The sequence below is a fragment of the Xenopus laevis genome, chromosome 1L (genome assembly GCF_017654675.1).
Source record: "Xenopus laevis strain J_2021 chromosome 1L, Xenopus_laevis_v10.1, whole genome shotgun sequence".
NCBI classification, from domain to species: Eukaryota; Metazoa; Chordata; class Amphibia; order Anura; family Pipidae; genus Xenopus; species Xenopus laevis.
Genome location: NC_054371.1, coordinates 144,031,691 through 144,053,661, shown reverse-complemented (window position 1 = coordinate 144,053,661; position 21,971 = coordinate 144,031,691). Strand labels below are relative to the sequence as shown.

At 38.1% G+C, this 21,971-nt stretch overlaps 1 protein-coding gene across 5 annotated transcripts in view; it reads right to left on the bottom strand.

Moving 5' to 3' along the window:
• esg2-a (enhancer of split groucho protein) overlaps positions 1-21,971 on the bottom strand; it is a 90,693-nt gene that overhangs the window by 6,682 nt on the left and 62,040 nt on the right. For 3 of the 5 annotated variants that reach the window (XM_041564356.1, XM_041564350.1, XM_041564343.1), the window contains 8 exons: positions 13,931-14,050; positions 11,397-11,450; positions 11,131-11,283; positions 9,949-10,078; positions 8,827-9,020; positions 7,772-7,848; positions 6,591-6,840; positions 5,677-5,924 (listed from right to left, as the gene is read on the bottom strand). In XM_041564356.1, the coding sequence (XP_041420290.1) occupies positions 5,677-5,924; positions 6,591-6,840; positions 7,772-7,848; positions 8,827-9,020; positions 9,949-10,078; positions 11,131-11,283; positions 11,397-11,450; positions 13,931-14,050 (1,226 nt within the window). The remainder of the gene's footprint in view (positions 1-5,676; positions 5,925-6,590; positions 6,841-7,771; positions 7,849-8,826; positions 9,021-9,948; positions 10,079-11,130; positions 11,284-11,396; positions 11,451-13,930; positions 14,051-21,971) is intronic. The other 2 variants (XM_041564353.1, XM_041564345.1) reach the window with 1 other exon arrangement.

Below are 21,971 nucleotides of genomic sequence, written 5' to 3'. Positions count from 1 at the left end.
AGATTTTTACTGCCTTCTGAGGAAACAAAAAATACATTGCATGCTACAAGTATACTGCATTCAGCACTGTGTGACTGAAGGAAAAAGAATAAGAACAATGGAGTGAAAAGTAAATGTACATGGAGGTGCTGTAAGTGCAGTCAACCGTGCACTCCTGAATGTCTGACGCATTTGACATGACCTTAGTTAATGGCCTGCAAAAATGCTGAAAGGAAATGCTTGGTTTAGGATTCTGCAAAAAAAAAAAAAAAAAAACACACCTGGCCGAGTGATATATGGACAATGCATAATCTCGATAAAACAAGAGACAAATCAGAGAGCCTATAATTTATATCTCAAGCAGGGGGATAACCACCCCCTGCACAGTTAACCTAAAGATCAGCAAAATAGTATCAAATATGGAATGAAGTTGGTTTCTTTGGGATAGAAATGCATTGCCAGGTCTTGTTTTTTCTTTCCCCAATTTCTTGCCATGTGATTAATGCCTACCCAGAAGATCCACTAAATGGCAATGTTTGCCAAACAAGTGGATTTTTCCCTGATATGCCACATTGAGCTGGACGATATAGGATCACAACGATGGGACTGCAGGTCGTAAAGGTCAGGACTGCATCAACAAGCGGTTCTCACCCCTAAACCTTCCCAATCTATATATTTCGTGCAAGCCAGTCATCAGCTTATATACATGGGCTCCAACATGCTCCAGACTCAATCAGGAAAAACCGAGTTGGCAGCTTTTATCGGCCTCTGTATGTCTTTTTAACAAAATCAGTAGGATTTATATACGCTGAAACCCAAGTGGGAGGTTTGTAAGTACCCATCTAGACTTACTATTAAGAGTTAACTCTGTCTTTTCTTATGGGACTACCTCTGTACTGCTGCTGTTAGGGATACTTGTACTATACACTCTCTCTGTTTCCCGACAAATATGTGCAAATACAGAAATACTGTACTGTACTGTCTCTTTTAGCTAAAAGCCCTTGGATTTTTTTTCTACCATCAGGCCGTGTATAGCCAACTTTAAGATACTTTGTCTGATCTCAGACCTCCCGTCTCCCCTTTTGATAAAACCGGTATAGCAGTAGATGACCCTAATTATATTTTGTCGATCAAGTGAAAAAGGGCACATAATGTCTCAGTAGAAATGATTAGATAGTTAGAACATGCTGGCTGTGTATAGGCACAGGTTTACTGGTCACCTGTTAGAATTGCCAGGGGCAAAACTTTCTTGAAGTCACAACTGTAGCATGAGCAAAAGTCTGTGTATTGTACAGGTATGGGATCTGTTATCCAGAAAGCTGAGAATTATGGTAAGGCCATCTCCCATAGACTCCATTTTAATCAAATATATATTTTTAAAAATGATTTCCTTGGGAGATTCAAATGACCTGAGCATTCTGGATAACATACCCATGCCGGCACTGTGAAAGACTCCGCCAAACTGAGATGAGCCAGCTGAGATTAGTTAGAGGATGCCATGGGAGACTCTCACCGAAGTTGTCCTAAGCACGTCTTATTGGGAGTAAGCTCTGGGTCTGAACCAGAACACATTGGAGGGATTGAAGGTGAATGGAACTAAGGAAAATGATGGTGTACAAGATTGTCCTAATTATTTTCAGAGTAATAATAACGTAATGTAACCTACGTTATAACAAAATGCAAACTATAGACCTCAGGACCTCCAGGAAAACCGGTATTTTTCTACCTTTTTGGAACACTGCAATGCTTACCAGGTATAAATATGTGACATGTCTATGGCATTGGGATGCATCAAATACATGGATGTTGTTAAAATTTACACAAAAAGACATAACAAAACAGGACTTGTTGACATGGTTTAGTTTTTCAGTATTCTAGACATGTTATTTAACCACAGCAGAAAAAAAAACAGCATAACATATCGGCTTTAGAAATGCCAGACTTTTTTCCTCACTGCCATTTGATTTTTAAATGCAGTATTTTATCTTAAGTGCCTAAGCTAGCTACATTAACCTCTGCAAAAAAAAAATAAGAAGCCTTCTTCAGACACCATATAATTTCCTCCTCACGCTGTATTATTGCTCACTAAGAGTAATCACCCCATGAAAAAGGGAGACAAATCAGTTGTTTCATCAGGTAGCAGCAGTTTGGCTTTTAAATCCTTAGCCTCTGGGAAAATTGTAAGATCTGTAATCTCAAGTGCTGCAATGAACATTACAATAAGGTGGGAGAAGGAAAGCACAGCCCGGCCGATTTATAATCTTGTAATGTGAAGGGATATATAGGCTGCAAAGTAGTGATATCTGCTAAGAAACTCTTCTTTCTTCTTGTTTTTAATATATAAATGCTCTCATGCAAGTGACTGTAATAAATAAAGCATTAATGGAGAATTGTTCTGCTTTTACACTTACTAAGGCCCCCTGTTAATCAGAAGAATTCATTTAACTAGAGATAATTAAAGATAATGAGCTCTGTATAAACAACCTCTTCCATCATCCTTTTGTTGTGATAGCTTTGGTTTAAAGATAATGTATTATGCAGGGAATTGTTTTGCATTGAAACAATACGTTGTTTGGCACCATACATGGGCCAATAAGCAGCCAGTTTAGTCCAGTTTTCATTGGACTGTGTATGGCCCTCTTAAAGGAACAGTAACACCTAAAAATGAAAGTGTTTTAAAGGAGAATTCAACCCCCCACTAATTAAAACCCCTACCCTTTACCCTACATAGTCCCCCCTCCCTGCACCCTCCCACACAGGTAATAACACCTGTAAGTGTCCCAAATCCTTTACTTCCCTCTCGTTACAGAGTCAGCGTAGCGGAGCTCATTGGTACAATCTTCGGTTCTTCTGTCTTATTTGAGAAGTAAGCGGCGTATTGGCGCAGTTGGAGCAGTCTTTCAGTTTGCGCATGCGTCAAAAACTGACAAAAATTGCAGAATGGAAGGAAGTAGACACAAGAGGTAATTAAAGGATTAGGGGCACTTACTGGTGTTATCACCTGTGCGGGGGAGGGGGGGGTTGAATTCTCCTTTAAAGTAATGAAAATATCATGAAATGATATGTAATGTTGCCCTGCACTGGTAAAACTGATGTGTTTGCTTCAGAAACACTACTATTGTTCATATAAACAAGCTGCTATATAGCAAAGGTGGACATTGAAAAAAGGCTATATGGCACAGGTTAAATAGTGGATAACAAATAACACCATTATGTTCTACGGAGTGTATCTGCTGTGTAAACTGAGCCTTTTCTCCTTTGAATGGCTGCCCCCATTGCTACACAGCAGCTTATTTATATAAACAATAGTAGTGTTTCTGAAGTAAACAAAGCAGTTTTACCAGTGCAGGGCAACACTGCTTTATATTTTTATTACTTTAAAAGAATTACATTTTTGGATGTGACCGTTCCTTTAACTTATTCAACCATTAAAATGTTTTGCTTGAGTTATTCTACGCGGTTTCTATAGGTTACTGTCCAGATACAAATGTGCCCAGTGTTGGTAAATGAGCCGGCGAGACGTACAAACAAGATCTCTTTAGACAGACTTCCTGTGTTCACACTGGATATCGGATGTTATCACTCCCCACTCATTTGTTTAAATTACTGTACAAGTAACTGTGGCTGACATAAACCACAGACAGACATTCCTTATTTTTAGCAAAATATTTCACCATGAAATCATCTGGTAAATCACACACAGAGAGACTTACAATTATATAAACACACTCTATTAATATTATGGACAAAGGAACACTGGTAAAAGAAGCCGGCCTTCTATCAGGTGCACAGTAACCCCCCTTCCCCTCACAATTTTTGCCGTGCTCATCGTATATCTATTCTGCAGCAGCAGGATGACAGGTCTGCAAGCTTAAAAACGTGACACAAACAACATTTATCAAACAAGATGGTGGAGATACACCTTGCTGCCGATACCTGAGCAAGTAGGAGTGAGTGGCAGGAAATGTGTTAGACATAAGATAACAAGCTACTGCTGCTTTGCAGGTCATGAGATAACAGCATAAGGAACTTTGAAGATAATGACTAAAATGCTGACCTTGAGGTGGAAATAAAGGAAAAAAAAAAAAAGGCAGAAGTACAATCACCTATGTTGTTGTCCATATATGACAAATCAAAAGGCAAGCTTACAGATTTCCACAGAAATATTTAGACTGGCATGTCAATTTAAATCTGAGTTTGTTTTTTGTTTCAAACGAAGATTGTCAAAATGTACAAAATCAGAATGTGGTATTTAAGTGTGTGACTTAAACAGTATCACTTTTATCTTTGCTATAATTAATTGTCATATGTAGTACTTTTAACATAGACGTTGCCATAGCTTTGTTTATTCTTGCAATCTATAGGTATTGCAGGCTATCCACTAGCCAATGATGAATTAAGCATTTTTTCCCCCAATGACAAGCAGGTGTCTGTGTCATCAAGCTTGCAATCTAGTTACCGGAGCTGGTTGAAGGGCAAGACAATTGTCCTGAGTTGATCAAACATCCCATGGTAATTTGGCAGACTGGACGGGAGTTCTAATACTAAATTATTCACTTACTGATGTAATCTGAGCATAGACCTAAGACACTAGATGAGTGGATGCCTAACAAGGGGGTGATAAGTAAGCACAGAGTAAATGACTGTGAAGATTCTGTTTTGGCACTCACTATATAAACAAATAAGTGGCTACAAGATGGATTATATATTAGTATTGGACACTGACTAAATTCCTTAACTTTAGAACAAGTGTTAAATAACACAAAAAGTAATCACATAAGCCGTGCTGCATAAAAAGAGGTACAGCCTGAAAAAAACAGGCATATTAATATACAGGGCTATATACTACTGCTGCCCCAGCATGCTCAGCATAATCACGTGCTCCCTATTAAAGAAGATCTATTGTAGGCTGATTCTGATTTATTTATTACCACATCAAATTTTATATTAAATTAAAGCTACTATAATAAAATACCTTAGTCTGCATGCATTTATTTTATGCGTGTGCACTGCTTATGGGTGCCTCTAGAATACTTGGGAGGTAACTTGAGCAAAACCTAAGCAATAACAGCTTGCCGTAAATAGAATAATGTACTTAGCCCAGTAAGTGCCAACAGTAATACCATTAAGCTCTTTCTCCTGCAAGCTTACTGGCATTTACACAGTAAAGTCAACTTTTCTGCAGTTGTTCTGCTTCTTTTTAGCTGCTATAGATCTGAGCTTACTAATGCAACCTGCCATAGTTCATATGCCTCCTCACACTTTAAAAATGCTGTGCATACCTGTACAGAAATCCCACCTATATTTTAAATGCTAATGATAGGGCCCATTATAAACATAATGTAAATATACTTATGCTAAAATAACTGTTTAAAATGCATTTAGTTAGATGTAAACATCAATGTGGTTTCTTTTTAAATACAAATCGACTTTAAGGGGAACATAAATACATTCAATAAAGGAACTTGTTTGCCTGGCTTCAATTATCTTGTTATAGTAGAATATTATATACAACATAAAGGTCACTCAAACTCCAGCCAGGTGAGCTGTACCTTCCCTTGGTCACACTTCTGATGATCTCACTCAGTGTTTAATTGCAGGTTAAACTTTGCCTGCTAGACTTTATTTTGCCTTTATAGTAATATGAAATAGTAATGTATTGCACAGATCCTACTGCAAAAAATTAGTTGCGCATACCTTACAAGTGTCTGGTTGTGTAAATCCCAGACTGCAATGTTGCCATCACTACAGCAGGAGAAGCAGACCTTGGAATCAGGGCTGATGGCCAGAGCATAGCAGGCTGGAGCAGATGATGTCAGTTCTGCTTTTATACGTGGAGTTGGAGCTGCCAGGTCCCAAATGGATAATGTGCTGGCTTCCCCTCCCACAATAAGGGTGCGCCCATCAGGAAGCAATCTGCAGGAACGTATGTAGTTATCTCTGTTCTGCAAGTTGGGGGAAAAAAGGAAAAACCATCAAGACAAATGCAAAGTGAAAAAAAGACAGATTTGACAGCCATTCAATAGAACCTAGACATACAAGTAATAAACCGTAAAATTACATAACACCGTTCCCCAAAAACAGAATCCAAGTGAACTTGATTTGCTTGCTTCTATCACTTACAGCTATATAGAATATCATCCCCTCTTGCAAGATACTGCTATGCAGACATTATTGATGGAACATTCACTATCCCCGTCCTCTTTTACTCATCAGTACCTTTTTATCTCTTCCCAACTCCCTCCATTCAGTCTCATATTGTTTTGCAAGAAAACAAGATGGAACATGGACTAGCAGCATCTGGACAAGACATTCAATATTTGCTAAAAATGGCAAAAACCAGAAGCCAGAATTAAGAACCAATACTTTACATCTTATATATTGTAAGAGATTCTTCATGCATAAGCAAGGGTAATAACATGGCCATATGAGGGAATTTTTGTTTGAAGGCGGCTATTGTTTTGTAGTTCTAAGGGCTATGGCACACCTGGGGCATATTTATTAATGCTGGAGACAAACTTCATGGCTGATGTTGCCCCTAGTAACCAACCAATGTTAATAAATACACCCCTTAGTGTGTCAGCTGATGTTCTTTATTGAGTTTCACTTACCAGACAATCCAGTTGAGATACTGGACTTTTGTTCCCTGGATGACTGATGTCCCACACTTTGACACATCCCTTTCCACCAGTGTATACATGTCTGGTGGGATTACTAATGGTAACTGCACACACTACCTCCCCATGATTTAGTGTGTTTATCTGTCGCGCATGTCTTGGAATTCCTGGTCCTATAAGTGCATCAGGAGGGAAAGGAACTGGCTGCATTTGACCATCGGCACTTACATGGAATGAATAAGCCCTAAAAGAAAAGGAAGAAAAAATAAAACGTCAAGTTACTCAATTTAAGAGCAAAGAAAACATATCTAGAAGGAAATATATTAAGTTAAAATCATATCTATGTCTTCATACTAAACATTTTGATGAGAATAAAAGAAGATAACTCAAACAGAGTAAGCTAAATCATTTTATATAACAGCTTAAAAACTGATCATTAGTAGCACAATGAATTTAAAGTAGAGAATACGGAAGCAAGACGAGGACTTAGAACAGAGACAGGTTAGCGTGTTGCATTGTATTGTGCTGAAATGTCCCAGCAGCGTCATTAGACAAAGGGCAGAACTGTGAAGCTACATTTCTTTAAAACAATTTTCTACAGTGCCTGGCAAGGATCCTTACAAGCCAGAGATAAATTAGAAATATATAAAATTATAATAATTTGTTTTTTTAGATCTGCATTTCCTTTTCTGAGTTTTAAAGGAAGCAGATCTTTATTATGGCTCATCTTCTGTTCATGCTGCACTCCTTCCTAATCACAGTTTAACATCATGACCCTCTCAAGCATAACAGCCGTCAGTGCTTTGATTTTATGCTCTCTACTGGGCTTCAGCTTGCCAATTATTTCTAAAACAGCATATACGAAGGGTGCAATAAAACAAAAATACAATTAAGAGCAAAAAATAATCCCTCACATTGAACCCTAAACTAATTAAATATATAAAATGCCATACAACTTATATATATATATATATTTTTTTTTCAAGAAGTAAGGGAAATATGATGAATAAACCATGAGTATGTTGCTTATTACTAAAATAATTATCTGGCAAAAAAATGTTTACTGAAGCAGTATACCCAGAAAAAAATATAAGGCAAGATCTGCCTCAAAGGAAACTTGACAGATAAAAAAAAAAAGTCTTCCACCAATATCTTGCAATATGTAAACTACTTACGGTTTTCCACCTGGGATGCCTGTGAGATTAGGAGGTATGCCAGGAACCCTCATATGGTGATGTGGGTCAAAACCAACCTAAAGCATGGATATCAGATTAAAAATATCTTTAATGTCTATCAGGAAAGTTTGACAAAAACATATTATATATAACAGAGAGTATGTATTGATTCACATCACATTAAAAATATTATATATAATGATTCATCCTTGATAATCTCAACAAATCAGTGTTTTGTTCATTCAACACATTGCAGTTTAATGCCAATGTCCCACGAAAAGGATCCTAAATAGTTGTTTTATGTTGACAAGGAACAACCTGTAACCACCCGATAATGTTGCTGTTATTTGCATTTTGTTTTAATGGCAACCGCCTGTCCTTGCATGCACGGGTCGCATTCCCCTTGATGACAGGTACATGCAGTTTACCAATAAAGTAATAGGCAGACAATCACACACAATATTAAGCGATCACAGGCTTTTCTATGCTTGCTTTAGCATTTAACATTAATGTTTGCCCTTCTCTTTTCTTTCATCTGTTTTTCTGCTATACACTGCCCCGTAATGGTACACTGTATTATTCAAAATGTAATAAATGAACAAAAATTTTTTTTAATAATGAAACAAATATTCTGGCCTACAGCATTTGAATCCTGGGGCAAACAGCCTTAGACTATTTAAAGAAAGTAGCGCAGACTTCAGTGAACTCGCTCTCTAGATCTAGTATCTCAAACAAAAGTAAGCTCTCACTTGGTTGCAGATGGAGAAATCAGTATTGGTACAACTGCGCCAAGCACCCATATTTTTTCCCACTGCAGTGAAAGACTGTTACAAAGCAACATCTTACACCACGTTGAACCATAATGCACCATTCAATGCTCCTCCACCTGCAGTCGTGTCTTCCTGCATGGTAACTGGGCCAATCCCTTGATGTCTGAATGTGAAATCTTTTTATGCTTTTTGACTGGTTTTTCAAAATCATAGCTGGATATCTCTGGTTAAGGCAATACCACAAAGGGTGCACAGAGCAATAAAGCATAAATATAGGATTCTTACCACCGGGGATCTTCCATAAGCAGCAGCCGCCGCAGCTGCAGCCGCCGCTGCACTCATTTGTGGGGAGATATTATGAAGACTGGCATAAGCAGGTCCTGGACTGGTCAGATCACCATTCATCCCAGCATGTGGCACAATCCCAAAAGGGGTTGGATAAGGGCACGGAACAGCCATAGGTGTCCTAAGACCTGCTGCTTAAAGACATAAGTTATTAAAACACAAATCACTGATAAAACTGTAAAAGATAGAAACAAAAAATAAAAATGCAATGCATTTCAAATTGTTTTTTTATAAAATTTACCAGAGCAGCTATAGCTGGATGCTAAACATACAGATCCTAAGTGTGAAAAACAAATGTCAACTCTGATAAATATGCATCAGTAAATTATAGTGCCACATCGTTGCGGGTTTTAGCAAGGCTATTAAAAAGTACAGCTCAACAGAATGTGTTTTGGCTATAGTTTTAAGAAATAAAACAGTAAATATTTTAATTATTATAACAGTTAATAATTGAATTTAATTAAACACACCTGACACGGAGACTTTTGTATTACCCTTTACCCTACTGTCACATGGAAGTCAGAATTCTACCTTTCCTCCCAGAGCAACAAAGTGAGAAACAAGATAATTACCATAAGCAAAAACTGATAAAAACAGCTGAGAGACTGTTAGGGATCAGCAGGGAATTATGCTGACATTTACGTCCAACTGTTAAATGATTTTTAATTCCCATCAGCCTGTATAAACTGTGCACTAGAAGACCCACCATAGTGTTACTACCAGTGACAGCTTCCAATGGAAAGCTTCAAATGGAAACTGAGCAAAAGTAAGAGGTGCAAGTGCTGTTCACCAATGAACACTTGACTTGACTTCCAATCAGCCCCACTGAAGTCAATAAGTGTCAGACAGAGGACCCACCGTAATTGACATTAGCCTTATTCGTTCCTCTTGCTCTCTGTGGTTCCAGTAACCTCAGGTATAAAAAAATAACCCTAGGAGGTTGGAGACATCCAGCGTGTCTCTTTTATGAAATACCCCAAGTCTCCAAGTGTGTCCCTTGGAAAGTAGCACAGTTCTACCCATAAATAATTACTCTATATAGAGGTCAAATAAATGTCTTACATAACGGATCAACACCTGGTGGCTTGCCAGGAATAGGTCGCAATCCAGATGAGTTGCTGCCAGGTGTAGGAGCATCACTTCGTGGAGTGGGTGTGTTTGATTTTGAAACAGGAGTCGTGGACTTCTCATTCTTCAGGGACAAAATAAAAGACAAAAAAAAAAGCATACGTAAAGAAACTTGTAAATCCAGAAACTAACCTTGAATTGTAACTAGAACTACTTGTCTTTACATAACATTAAACATACAACAATTCCATCAGCATTACACTGTTACTAACAAAAAAGGTGGAATACACCAACACATTAAATACCCTGGATCCTCCCAAAAGCAAACAGTTTATTGACTTTCTGGCTTACATGGCTGCAAACCCTCAAACACTCACCCAGCATAAGTCAACAGCCCTAATGGTGTCATTACACATGTGCTTTCATAATCAGATCTTTCAAGTATCTATTAATAACATGGGAGTGTACCATTGTGACTGGGTTGGTAGAGGAGTATGAATGCATAAATTCACCTGCTTAGTGTAATTGGTTTACAGAGCATGGAAACATGCCCAACTGCAAATTACCGTTTTCTTTTTAGTGTGGTGAGTACTTACAGGCTAAAAAAGGACCAGTACTATCAGGCATTTCCTATTTCAGAAAGTGGATATTTTTTTTTTTTCAGCTGGCTAAAAATCAACATTTTATGAATAGCTAGCACTAAATAAATCTGTTTTATGTTTGTACCACTGGTAAAACAGATTTTGCCCTACACCTATAAAGAATGCAGACAATAGCTACAGACCCCTAAAACACACAATGGGATGCCTAAGGTAGGTGATTTAAACACATCTAAATGAATAAAAATCTGGTTGAAATTAAAGGAACAGTAAAACCAAAAATGAAAGTACATTAAAGTAATGAAAATATAATGTAATGATTGCGCTGCACTTGTACAACTGGTATGTTTGCTTCAGAAACTCTACAATAGTTTATATAAACAAGCTGCTGTGTAGCCACGGGGGGCGGCCATATAAAGCTGAAAAGGGAGAAAAGGCACAGGAAACTCAACAGATAAGCTCTGTAGCATTCAATGGGATTCTTTAGAACTTATCCAATGTGTATCCTGTGCTTGAATAGCTGTCCCCATAGCTGCACAGCAGCTTGTTCCTTTAAGTTAGAGGCATGCTTTCTTACAAGGCTGAGTTCTTTGGATTTTGAAGAAGGGGTACTACTGGATGAGGCAATGGAGGCTGGACTGATGGGGGCATCTTTCTTTAAAAGGCGTGGTTTATCCAAGCCGTTTTCCCTCGGAGAATGTGCTGGGCTTCCTCTGGGAGAAGAAGGGTCCTGAAAACAAGAAGTTGTGTGGTTACGAAATTGCTCCTTAAGCATGTCCTTCAAAGTCACACCACCTACAGTCAATGCAACATAATCTTAGAGTAGCTTCGTAGATAACCCACCTCATTGGAAACATCCACTACCAGGTTATCATCGCTTTTTTCGCCATCACTGTCCTGCACAGAAAAGAAAATTATGGTTAAGTGAAAAAGAGTTCCCATTTGTTTAATTCTTGATTAAATGAAAATTAAATATAAAATACATCAGAAGACCTGAACACAGTTAGATCCCAATATATAACATTCATAGTGTCCTTTTTGGATGTTTGAATCATTTGTTATATGCTAGTTAGTTCTCTTAGGTTGGGCATGTGGGTCAGCCTGGGTGTCTCCAAATTGTCCATGGCTGGCCCATTTGATTGCCAGGCAAATCAGGCTATTTACAGGTTAATACCACACAGAAATACTTCTGACCAATTACAGAAATGGCCAGTGGAAAGGCCAATAAGTATCAAGTGTTCAGGGAGGCTGGTAGTGGCTGTTATATACGTACAACTTACCTCTTACCAGAATTCATTTATAGACTTCATGGGTGGGCGATTATGCTGAAAAGCTTTATAGCATTTAGTCTAATGGTACACGGGGAGTTTAAAGCCCATCAGTCCCTTAGGTGGAAACCGTAGCAGTCATAATGTCCCTTTCCACCTGTCAACCCCTTCCACAGAAATATATGGGAAATATAAAGCCTAAGCAAGACGTGGCGGCTGTTCATTGTTGGAAAAACACTGTGTCAAATTTCCATGGTCTTTTTTTTTTTTTTTTTTTTTTTTTTTACACATCTGATGCAGCATGTATTCACTTTACTGTACTCCAATCTCAACTTTATTTGAATACAATAACCTTTTTTATTAATTGGAACAAAGTCAAACAGTACATGATCGTTGACTCATGCAGAGTAAATTGTATCAGATTTAAGAACAGGGAAATAAGATTTGGACAATAATTCTTTGTGGCCAAATTTTTAAATAGGAAATAATGGTTATTCTTTTGACTAGCTTTATGCAGTGGCATGGTTTGTTTATCAATAAATTATCCATAATAATAAATCAGCCCTCTTGTTTTTTTTTTTACTGAGGAATTCCCACAGTTTGTGCACACCATTGATCAGGTTTTTAGTAAAATGCAGCAAAAAAATTAAGGTTTTTACCTGCAGCAACCATGGTTAAAAACAGCCCAAAGATCCTGATCGATTTTAACCTGGCTAGGCTACACATACTGTTGTATAACAAACACCCAATAGCAACAAGTGGCAACATTATTACTGTATACATAAACAAAAATTCTGTGCCAACTAAAAAAAATCTTTGGGTATGTTACCAAAAGCTATGACCAATGTAGCACAGTGTGCTAATTTCCATGCAGGGTTCACATAGTGCAGAAGGGAGCTTTATAATTAGCGGCCGCTTCATATTTGTGGCCCTCGTCCCATTGTTGTCAGTGGGAAGCAACCCATGCCTATTCCCAGTTTTGTAATGCACCTGTTTTTTTTTTTTTTTTTGTTTTTTTTAAGAGTAACAACTGTAATAAAAAAGCACTGTGTGTCATAACTCTTGGGGCAGCGAGACACGGGCTGTGCAGTTGGATAATGCATTATAAATAGTCCACTGAGTCTTAAAGGCACAGTTCAGTGTAAAAATAAAAACTGGGTAAATAGATAGCCTTTGCAAAATAAATAATGTTTCTAATATAGTTAGTCAGCCAAAAATGTCTGGAGTGACTGGATGGGCTGGAGTGACTGGATGTCTAACATAATAGCCAGAATACTTCCTGTTTTTTAACGCTCTAACTCTGAGTTAGTCAGCGACTTTAAGGGGGACCATATGGGACATAACTATTCAGTGAGCTTGCAATTGATCCTCAGCATGCAGCTCAGATTCAAAAGAAAACAGTTATGACCCATGTGACCGCACCTCAAGTCACTGATTGGTTACTGCCTGGTAACCAATCAGTTGAAACCAAGGGAGCTGCAAAGCAGGAAGTAGTGATCTGTTAAATTAGACATCCAGTCACTCCAGCCTTTAAATATAAAATTTTTGGCTAACTATAATGAAAACATTTTTTATTTTGCACAGCCTATTTACCCAGTTGTTATTTTTACACTGAACAATTCCTTTAACGAGATCAGGGGGCAAAAAAGAATAGTATGAAAGACATATAGTTGCATATTACATACAGAAAGCAAGACGGAACTGTTAATGTGATGTTGCGACGTATTGATGACAAAGTAAACAACCACAGCAGATGAACTGTACTAACTACTCCCTAAACAAACTCTTGGCTATGTTCGCTCTTACGCAAATACGCCCTTGGGAAATATTTAGGCTTCTTTACGCTCCTTTAAACATGTGTGTTTGTCAAAGATAAAATGCACGCTCAGCGATCGGGATTAAGCGAAACCATAAAAAATAAAACACACAGAATTATGGTAATGGGTGTTTGCGATAACTTTAATAGCCTGTTCTGTGGCTAAATGAACTTGAAATTGAGGTACCACATACATCTCTTAAAGTTGCAGCGGGGAAGACATATTTCCTTAAACGTCTGGAGAGGCACAAGAAGAAAACCCCAGTAATGTCACATTAAAAATAGCTACTCACATAGCGAGCTGCAATATCTTTTTCTTCAGTCTTCTGCTTTTTGCTGTCTGAGGGATAATCCGTTGAATTTCGATGTTTTTCTGCAGCTCTGAAACTTGCAGACGGAGATACAGAAGAACTCTAGGAGAATAAAAGAACCGCGTTTCATTGAACACTAACTAATATGCATTCTGAGGCTTAAAGAAGTGCTGGCAGTTCAATGGAAATAAAGTTGCTAGGAATGTGTACTTTGTGAGAAATACACATCAAAGTTTCCAAATTTTTTATAAACATAAAGTAAAAGCAAGTGGCCACTGGGGGCTCTGTTACTCTGCAGAGAAATGATGGATAATAATGTAAGTAGTGTGTCAGGAACACATCAACAGGTAAGGCAATAAATCGCTGATAAGTTAGATACAACTTGTTTGAAAATAGGTTTGGACAAATGCAATGAGGAATATGCAATATAAAATATATAAAACTAAAAAGAAATATATCTTTAAACAAACCTTTAATAGGTAACACAGATGGCATGGATAAGGGCAGAAGATTGACTATACTATCAGGACAGTATGATCTGAGTAATGAGGCTGAAAGCACATTTATTCTTACTGGCATGATTCCTTCTTAAACAAATTACAGTCTGTTTCCAGAAATACATTCTAGATATCCCACTTCAGCATATGAATGTCACATATGAGGGCCACAATCCCCCAGGGTACACTGGAAACCATAGAGATGCTCAGGTCCCTGAACAAACTCACATCTGTCTTTCCAATAAATGATTACACAGACACTGTTTTCATTCTTTTCATTCCACTTCATAGCCTGGAATGTCCTTGTGTCATGGAATTCTACAACGGTCCCATGCAGCTTCAGCATAAAGACATAATAGCGAGGGACAATTAAACATCAAATAGTTCCACAGGTAGATATAGGATGTGCCACTTTATATCATGCCATTGTAGGGAACAAATACGTTTAGCCAAAAAAAATAGAAGGGAGAATACAAAAAGGTACAATTCTTTCATCTGGGTTTCTAGTTGCCAGTGTTATCCAGGATTAGGTTAAAGCAGTGGTCTTCAGATTTATTCAGTTCAAGCTGGCCTTTGAGGCCTAACATTTGGCCAGGGGGCCCCTTAGACCATAAGGCTACAAACAAAATCATGCTCTAAGTGACCTTTAAGATGGGCTTCCAGGAAAAGGCTTCCAAAAAGGCAATCTACCAAAATATGTCCCTTAATAGGTCTGGGTTTAGCCAACTAAGGCACTGAGCCCCCAAGAAGTCAAGACCCATAGTTTGGGAACCATAGAGTTAAGGGGAAAAACCGAACATAAAAAATTGTTTGCACTTTCTAAGGGTGAAATATATATGGTACAGACAGTGTTTGGCCACTAGATGATGCAGTTACTTTTAAGTCTACAAAAATGTATTTGCTAAAGCTAGGTAAATGTTAGCAGCAGTAGGATAATAGCACAAAAAGTTTTCTTATTACTAGTCCTAGTGGTGGTAAAATACTTTGGTGCTCATTATCACACGTGTGTGTTTTTTATAGGTAACACAACTTTGGGGTTTCTTTGGCATTTGATTAACAGTCCGAGTGAAAGTCAAAACACCTCCTGTGCCAAGGACCTTAGTTACTCAGACATTACTTATTATTTGAAATATGACTGACCACAATAAATTACATTTACATTCCACAACCTAGCAGAATGAAAACCAGCAATAATGCAGTTACCCAAGATGAAATGTTTGCATAGGGTTGTTTACATAGATTTTCAGGGAATGGACATGGTTTACTCGTCTATCCCAGGTCAATATAGAACCGTTAAAACAAAGGCAATTCAAAACCAGCCAAAGATTTCAGTTACACAGTCACACAAACCGCATGTTCTATTTCCAAACTATCAATTTACCACCACCATATTTATTATCTGCTGAGCATGCGTGGTTGCTTAAAATTATTCAAACAAAAGTTGATGTAGCTAAAAAATAAATAAATATATAACTGTGTGTGTGTATATGTATATATATATATATATATATATATATATATATATATATATATATATATATATTGTTGTCCCGAAATTACATGTGCAAATGAGATCTGAGTCAATCGGCTGGATCAGTAAAATATATTAATTCAGGTGCAGGGCTTAATTCCACTATTATGAGGTTAAAACAGCCCTCAGGATAATGGATTGGGGTTCTTAACCCTCAGACCATTAATGCCCAGCTTCAGAAGCAGCAAAAACGTGTCTTCAATTTTCAGAAACAGAAATATTAAAGCAGGAACTCTTAATTGATTCATGAGCTGCATTTGTCCCGACATTAACCTATATATGAGCCAAAAATTACTAGATGTCCTAATCTCAGCCTGTTCGATAAAATAGATTCTGACCACATGGTGGTAAGTCTATGAGACCAATGATAAATACCAATTTCTTAAACAGATTCCATAGGAACATGCACTGGTTTGGCCAAGTGCTAAAATAATGAAACTAGGTATTACTTGCCAATATATCAGCCCATGTCAGGGCTATAGAAAAAAACCACAACTGAATGGGTTTTTCACCCAGATTAGGAAAACGCTGCTCATTTTAAATCAGATGAAGTACTATAGTAGGCACATCCACTAGCTAATGAATTAAACAAACATACAAGAAGGTAAGAGTCTGGGGATCTTTTGCAGGCAGGAAAGAAAATACTACGAGCTTGAGCTCACAATATCAGAATAAATTGTATTGTGCTTACAGAAAAGAGAAAAGCTGCACAGTGCCATTCAGACAACATAATCATAGCTCTAGACTAATTGATATGCACTACACATTGAATAAACAAATGTCACTTCTCTGGAGAACATTGAAGAACCATACATTCAGGTAATGGCGATGTAAATAAAACAAACTGGAATTGAGCACAACAAAACCTCATCATAGTCCCAGGCTTCAAAGTTCATAAACATGACAAGTTATGCTTTTTAAGTAAAGTTTTAAGCCCTAGGGCCCAACATTCGGACCCGAACGATGGCTAACGGGCGGTCAGATCGCGGGACCGCATCAACTAACAGATGGGGCCGCGATTTTCAGTCCCGTCCGATCGACATCTGGCCGACTTTCAGACAGATATCGATCGGGGAAGCCCGTCGGAGGGCCCCATGCACGGGCCAATAAGCTGCCGACTTGGTCTGTTGGCATTTTTTATTGGTCGTGTATGGCCACCTTAATGGTTTCACACCACCGCTTCAGATTACACTGCATGTTTTTTTTTTTTGTAAAGGAAAAAAAAAAAAAAACAATTCCGTAATTGCTGGTCTCTCTCTTCAGAGGCTTGTTTCAGCTCATAGAGGTACATAAGAGCTAACACAACACTCCAGCACTGGCAACCTCTCACACTCTTTAAATCCTTCATCCATTTCAATAAAGGATGTGGGTGGCAACATAGGGTGAAGGGTTGTAATTCAGGAACATCCACTTAGTCAACAGAAGTGTTTACAGGGAGGATGGGTACATTGTAATAGAGCGTCTCTGCAAGCCATGATTCAGCCCAGTGCAGCCTACCGTCTGAGCACGCATTTTCATAGTAGCAATTAAAATGTAAGGGGAGGAATCATCAAAGCGTCTCAAATAACTTATGCAATTTACTCTGGGAGTAGACCGAGCTTGTCAATATGGCATCGTTTTATATTCTCAGTCATTAGCGGTGTCAAAAGGACACTCAAAAAACATGAACAAAGCCGAGCCTATCACATTACAACGAGCATCGCTGCCATGTTATCCAGACACGTCAGGACACACACTGTTCCCGTGTGGCAGCACACTACTCCTAGGAGTCCTCACTTGAGAGCTTTGTGGTGGCTCCATGGTTTGAGTGAGAAATGAGAGCAGGCAGAATGGCTTCATTAGCCAAGCACAGCAACAAAATAGGTTATTATAAGAACTGTAATGCAAATCTGCTACGTGCCATTCACAACGAGTTCATTAAACGCACATAACCAACCTAAAGAAAAAAATCTCTCTCTCTCTCTCTCTCTCTCTCTCTCTCTCTCTCTCTCTCTCTCTCTCTCTCTCTCTCTCTCTCTCTCTCATTACAGAGAAAAAGTAGTTCATTTTAAAAAGTTGAATTGTTTGGTTAAAATGGAGTTTATGGGAGATGGCCATCCTATAATTCAGAGCTTTCTAGATATCGGGTTTTCAGATCCCATACCAATACTAGAATGCTCAGGAAGCCTATAGAATTTCTGAATGGTGCTGAATAAGAATCACGTGGGTCTGGTTAACATGCTATAATTGAATTCTCATTTTAAATAAAAGTCTTAATTATATAAAAGGTACAACTAAAGTAGCAATACATATACTTAAAAAAATCAGTCATTGTGTGGACAACTTTACATCCAATAAATACAGCTACTTTATATACTATTATTTTATATAGCATTTACAACAGGCAACTCCCAGTTTCAGTGCAAGTGGTTAAGTCAAATTATAGGTCTACTGACTCACCTAGCTGTACTAAATTGCCAATTACAAAATGGCAGCTGTCCAGGGAGTATGAAAACAACTTTAATCTTTTTTTATACAAACATTTTACTATGCCTCATTTAAAGTGATTCAAAGGAACTCCCTACATGCCGACATGCAAGTCATTTTTACTATATTTATAGCTTCTCTATCTCACACGCTGAATACTAGTTGTATCACAGAGGCATTGATATGACTACACCTAACTGCCCAGTATGATATATATTCCCATTATAGAAACAGAAGCTTCACGTACCAGGGATAATTTCCTTTGTTTCACATACGCACATAACTATTATGCACATAGGGCTTTCATTCAACACAGTGATAAAAGAAAAAATGAATTGTTGTAATTATAAGACTGTAGGTACTTTCTCAACTTACAAAAGAAAAAAAAAATCTTAATGTCTTTTGTTTCCAAAAGGCTAAACCAGTTGGAGTTGGAATGTACAGTGCAAAAACAGTTTCCCTTAATGCAAATCAAATTATGTTCCAGTAAATGACTTCTAATTCTACTGGCTATTCTATTTCAGGGTATACAATTTCATTTAATCCTTAGTCAGTCATTACTTTGACAACTGCCTTTACTATTTTTTGCCCGGGAAAGCCTGCATTTATTCTGGTTAAGTTAATTAGCAAACATTTCCCTTAATGAAATGCGCAAGTCGATATTCTAAATGATGAATATGTACTTACATGGCTCAAAAGGACATTTGTATGCAGAAAAAAAAACAAGTAACATAAGAGTTGTTTTACAAATTCTTAAAAAGACAGCAAAATTTGTAGATTCTGGGTGATCGTGATCGGTCTGCACCAAGATCCAGGGATGGGTGAAAGATCTGCAGATTCCTAAAACTGCCTGCCTCTGGGAGGCCCCAATAATCATGAGTTTTGCCAACACATGGCTGAATCAGATCCCCAGCCTGTCATAGTCAGCTGCATTTAGCACCTAATTCTCTGACTGCTAAAGGCAAAATGCATGACTGGAACTGCTGATCCCTGAAGTAGTAGCACAGGCAGATGGATAAATTACAGTTTTCATGAGGCAATATCAAAATTAAAGAGCTGTAGCCGAGTTGCAAGGGAAACACTATCATACATTTTATCTTGGACCTTGTGTAGTCTGACTACTATATGCCTTTGTTAATACCAGAAAGCATGCGGTTACTGCGCAGAACAACATGTTTATAGGAAATCTACACTGCTTATAATATAAGCAAGACTAACTGTAAATATGCAAAAAAGATACTTAAATAGGTTACTCTGGTTTACTTTTGTGTATATCTATTCTTGTGTAGGTGCTATCACAAGCTGAGGGATGCAGTGGCTTACTGCACCAGGGAAAACTCTGTGCCTTTTATTGCATATATGGGTGTGTTTATAAGGCCATGTACTCTGAGGGGGTTACAAGATTAAAGGTGACATGAGCTTGTACATGCACCATTCTATGAACAGGAGCAAAACTAAAGGCTTGAATTATGTGAACGTGACTGTTTAAGTTACAACTGCTGCACTTCAAGGGAAAGGTCACAAAGAAAAGTTTCACCCAGCATTTTGCATCTCACTTGGAAAGGGAGAAAATACTTGAAATTGCCTCTACTTGAAAAGCAGCAGATGGGAGTTTTGTAACAAATTAATGCTAAAAAAAACCCCAATATGTATTTATGAACAATAGTAACCAGTTACTTTAATGCATATCTTATTCAAGTGAATCGAGGGGATATTTGAAGCATTAAGTACCCAGCCAAACTACCAAAGTCCCTCCATCTGCCATTGCCCTAATGAAAATGAAATGCTTGAGTGCAGCCAGTGGTGGAACTACCGGGGGAGCGAGCGGGCCAGGGCCCGCACCCCCTAAGGGCCCCCCGGCAGTCCGTGCACCATTGACAAATGCAGCCATACGGAGGGGGGCGGGGCCCGGCAGCGCGTCACGCACCAGGGCCCGCCCCCTCTAGGATCGCTACTGAGTGCAGCAGGTAAAAGCATACCTCCCAATATTTTGGAAACAAAAAGATGGACAAAACAGTTGGCGCTTGGCGCGATTCATTTTTTATCCACACCCATTTTTATGGCCACACCCCCTAATTACCATGTTCATTTTACAAAATTTGGCAAGTTATGAAAGTTTGAACACATTTCTGGGTTTTTTTTCCAATTATTACAGTTTTGCTAATGAAGGTGAATTGCCCTTTAAGCTGTGAGTCTAACTTTTCCCAAGGGACCGGTTATCTTATACTGTTACAATGACTTATTTCCTTATCTTGAAATAGTTACAAAAGTATCTTATAAGCAGCTGTGACTGTTCTGGGCTCTTCAATTAAGTTAGAAACATTGTTTCTTTTTCTGGCTGTTCAGTGAAGAAAAAAACAGGACTTTGTAGAACAAATGAGGGACTGCGGGTTGAGCTGTCAAAAGAGGGACTGTCCCTCTAAAAACGGGACATTTGGAAGGTATGGGTAAAAGTTCAGTGTTCTACTACCCTTATATGCATTTGTATTAAGAATAAAACTCTAACTATGTGTTCCACAACCTGAGAATCTACCACAAATAGGTGATTCTCACTAGGAAAACAAGCATTGAGGAACTATTGATTAGTAGAGAACTCTAACTCTACCAACTACACTGAATGAGGCATTTTTTATGTCTCAATTTTCCTGGCAAATAGCAGCATGTTAAACCATTAATTGTGCTTCTGACATTTCCCACAGCCTGCTCTGGAATTGAGGATTTAACATATTTTTCTGTGTCAAAGACTAACAAGAAAGATAAGCAAAGCAGGGTGCAGACAAGATATTCTGTGTTCTTTTCAGCAGTTGGAAACGTATGCAGGGCGGTATCAATAGGCCTTTTTTGGCACAGCTTTATTTCTGCTTGTTTCCATTTGTACCTAAAGCTTTTGTCAACAGCTCAACAAGAATCAAAAGCAAACAACCCACTACAAACAGCACGGTGCAGAGTGTGAAACGCTCACTCAGATTCCAGCTGCTCAATGTCTGTTCAAACTCCTCACTGACAAGGTTAAGAGGGTGAGGAGGATAAGCAAAAGGCTACGCAACAGGTTCACAAAGTAAAGACAATTGGCTCCTGTGAATCCCACTGAAGGGGCCATGACTGTTCCAGCCCTTGAAGATAACAGAATTTCACAAAATAAGATTTGCATTTCCGCCATGTAAAGTCCTTAAAGATCTTAAAGGAGCAGTCCACGATCAGAAGACATCTTTAAATATTATTCCACTAATAATGGTATAAGAACGGGCAGTTGATTTGTAGGTTTTTATTTTTTAAAGATTTTCAGGTGAGGTCAGCTCTTTTATATGAGATCATAATTTATTTTACAAACAGTGAGAGACATGGGTAATAAAGACATCTACACTTGCAATTTCCTAACTGCATTCAGCGGTTCTTCTGCATCTTGCTTCATTTTATATTTACAGAACATCCAGTATTTGTGGACATTCTGCAAAATGTTTCGGGGCAATGAAGATATTTATACATACTTAAAAGTATGCATATTACTTCCAAATTCTATATTGCAATC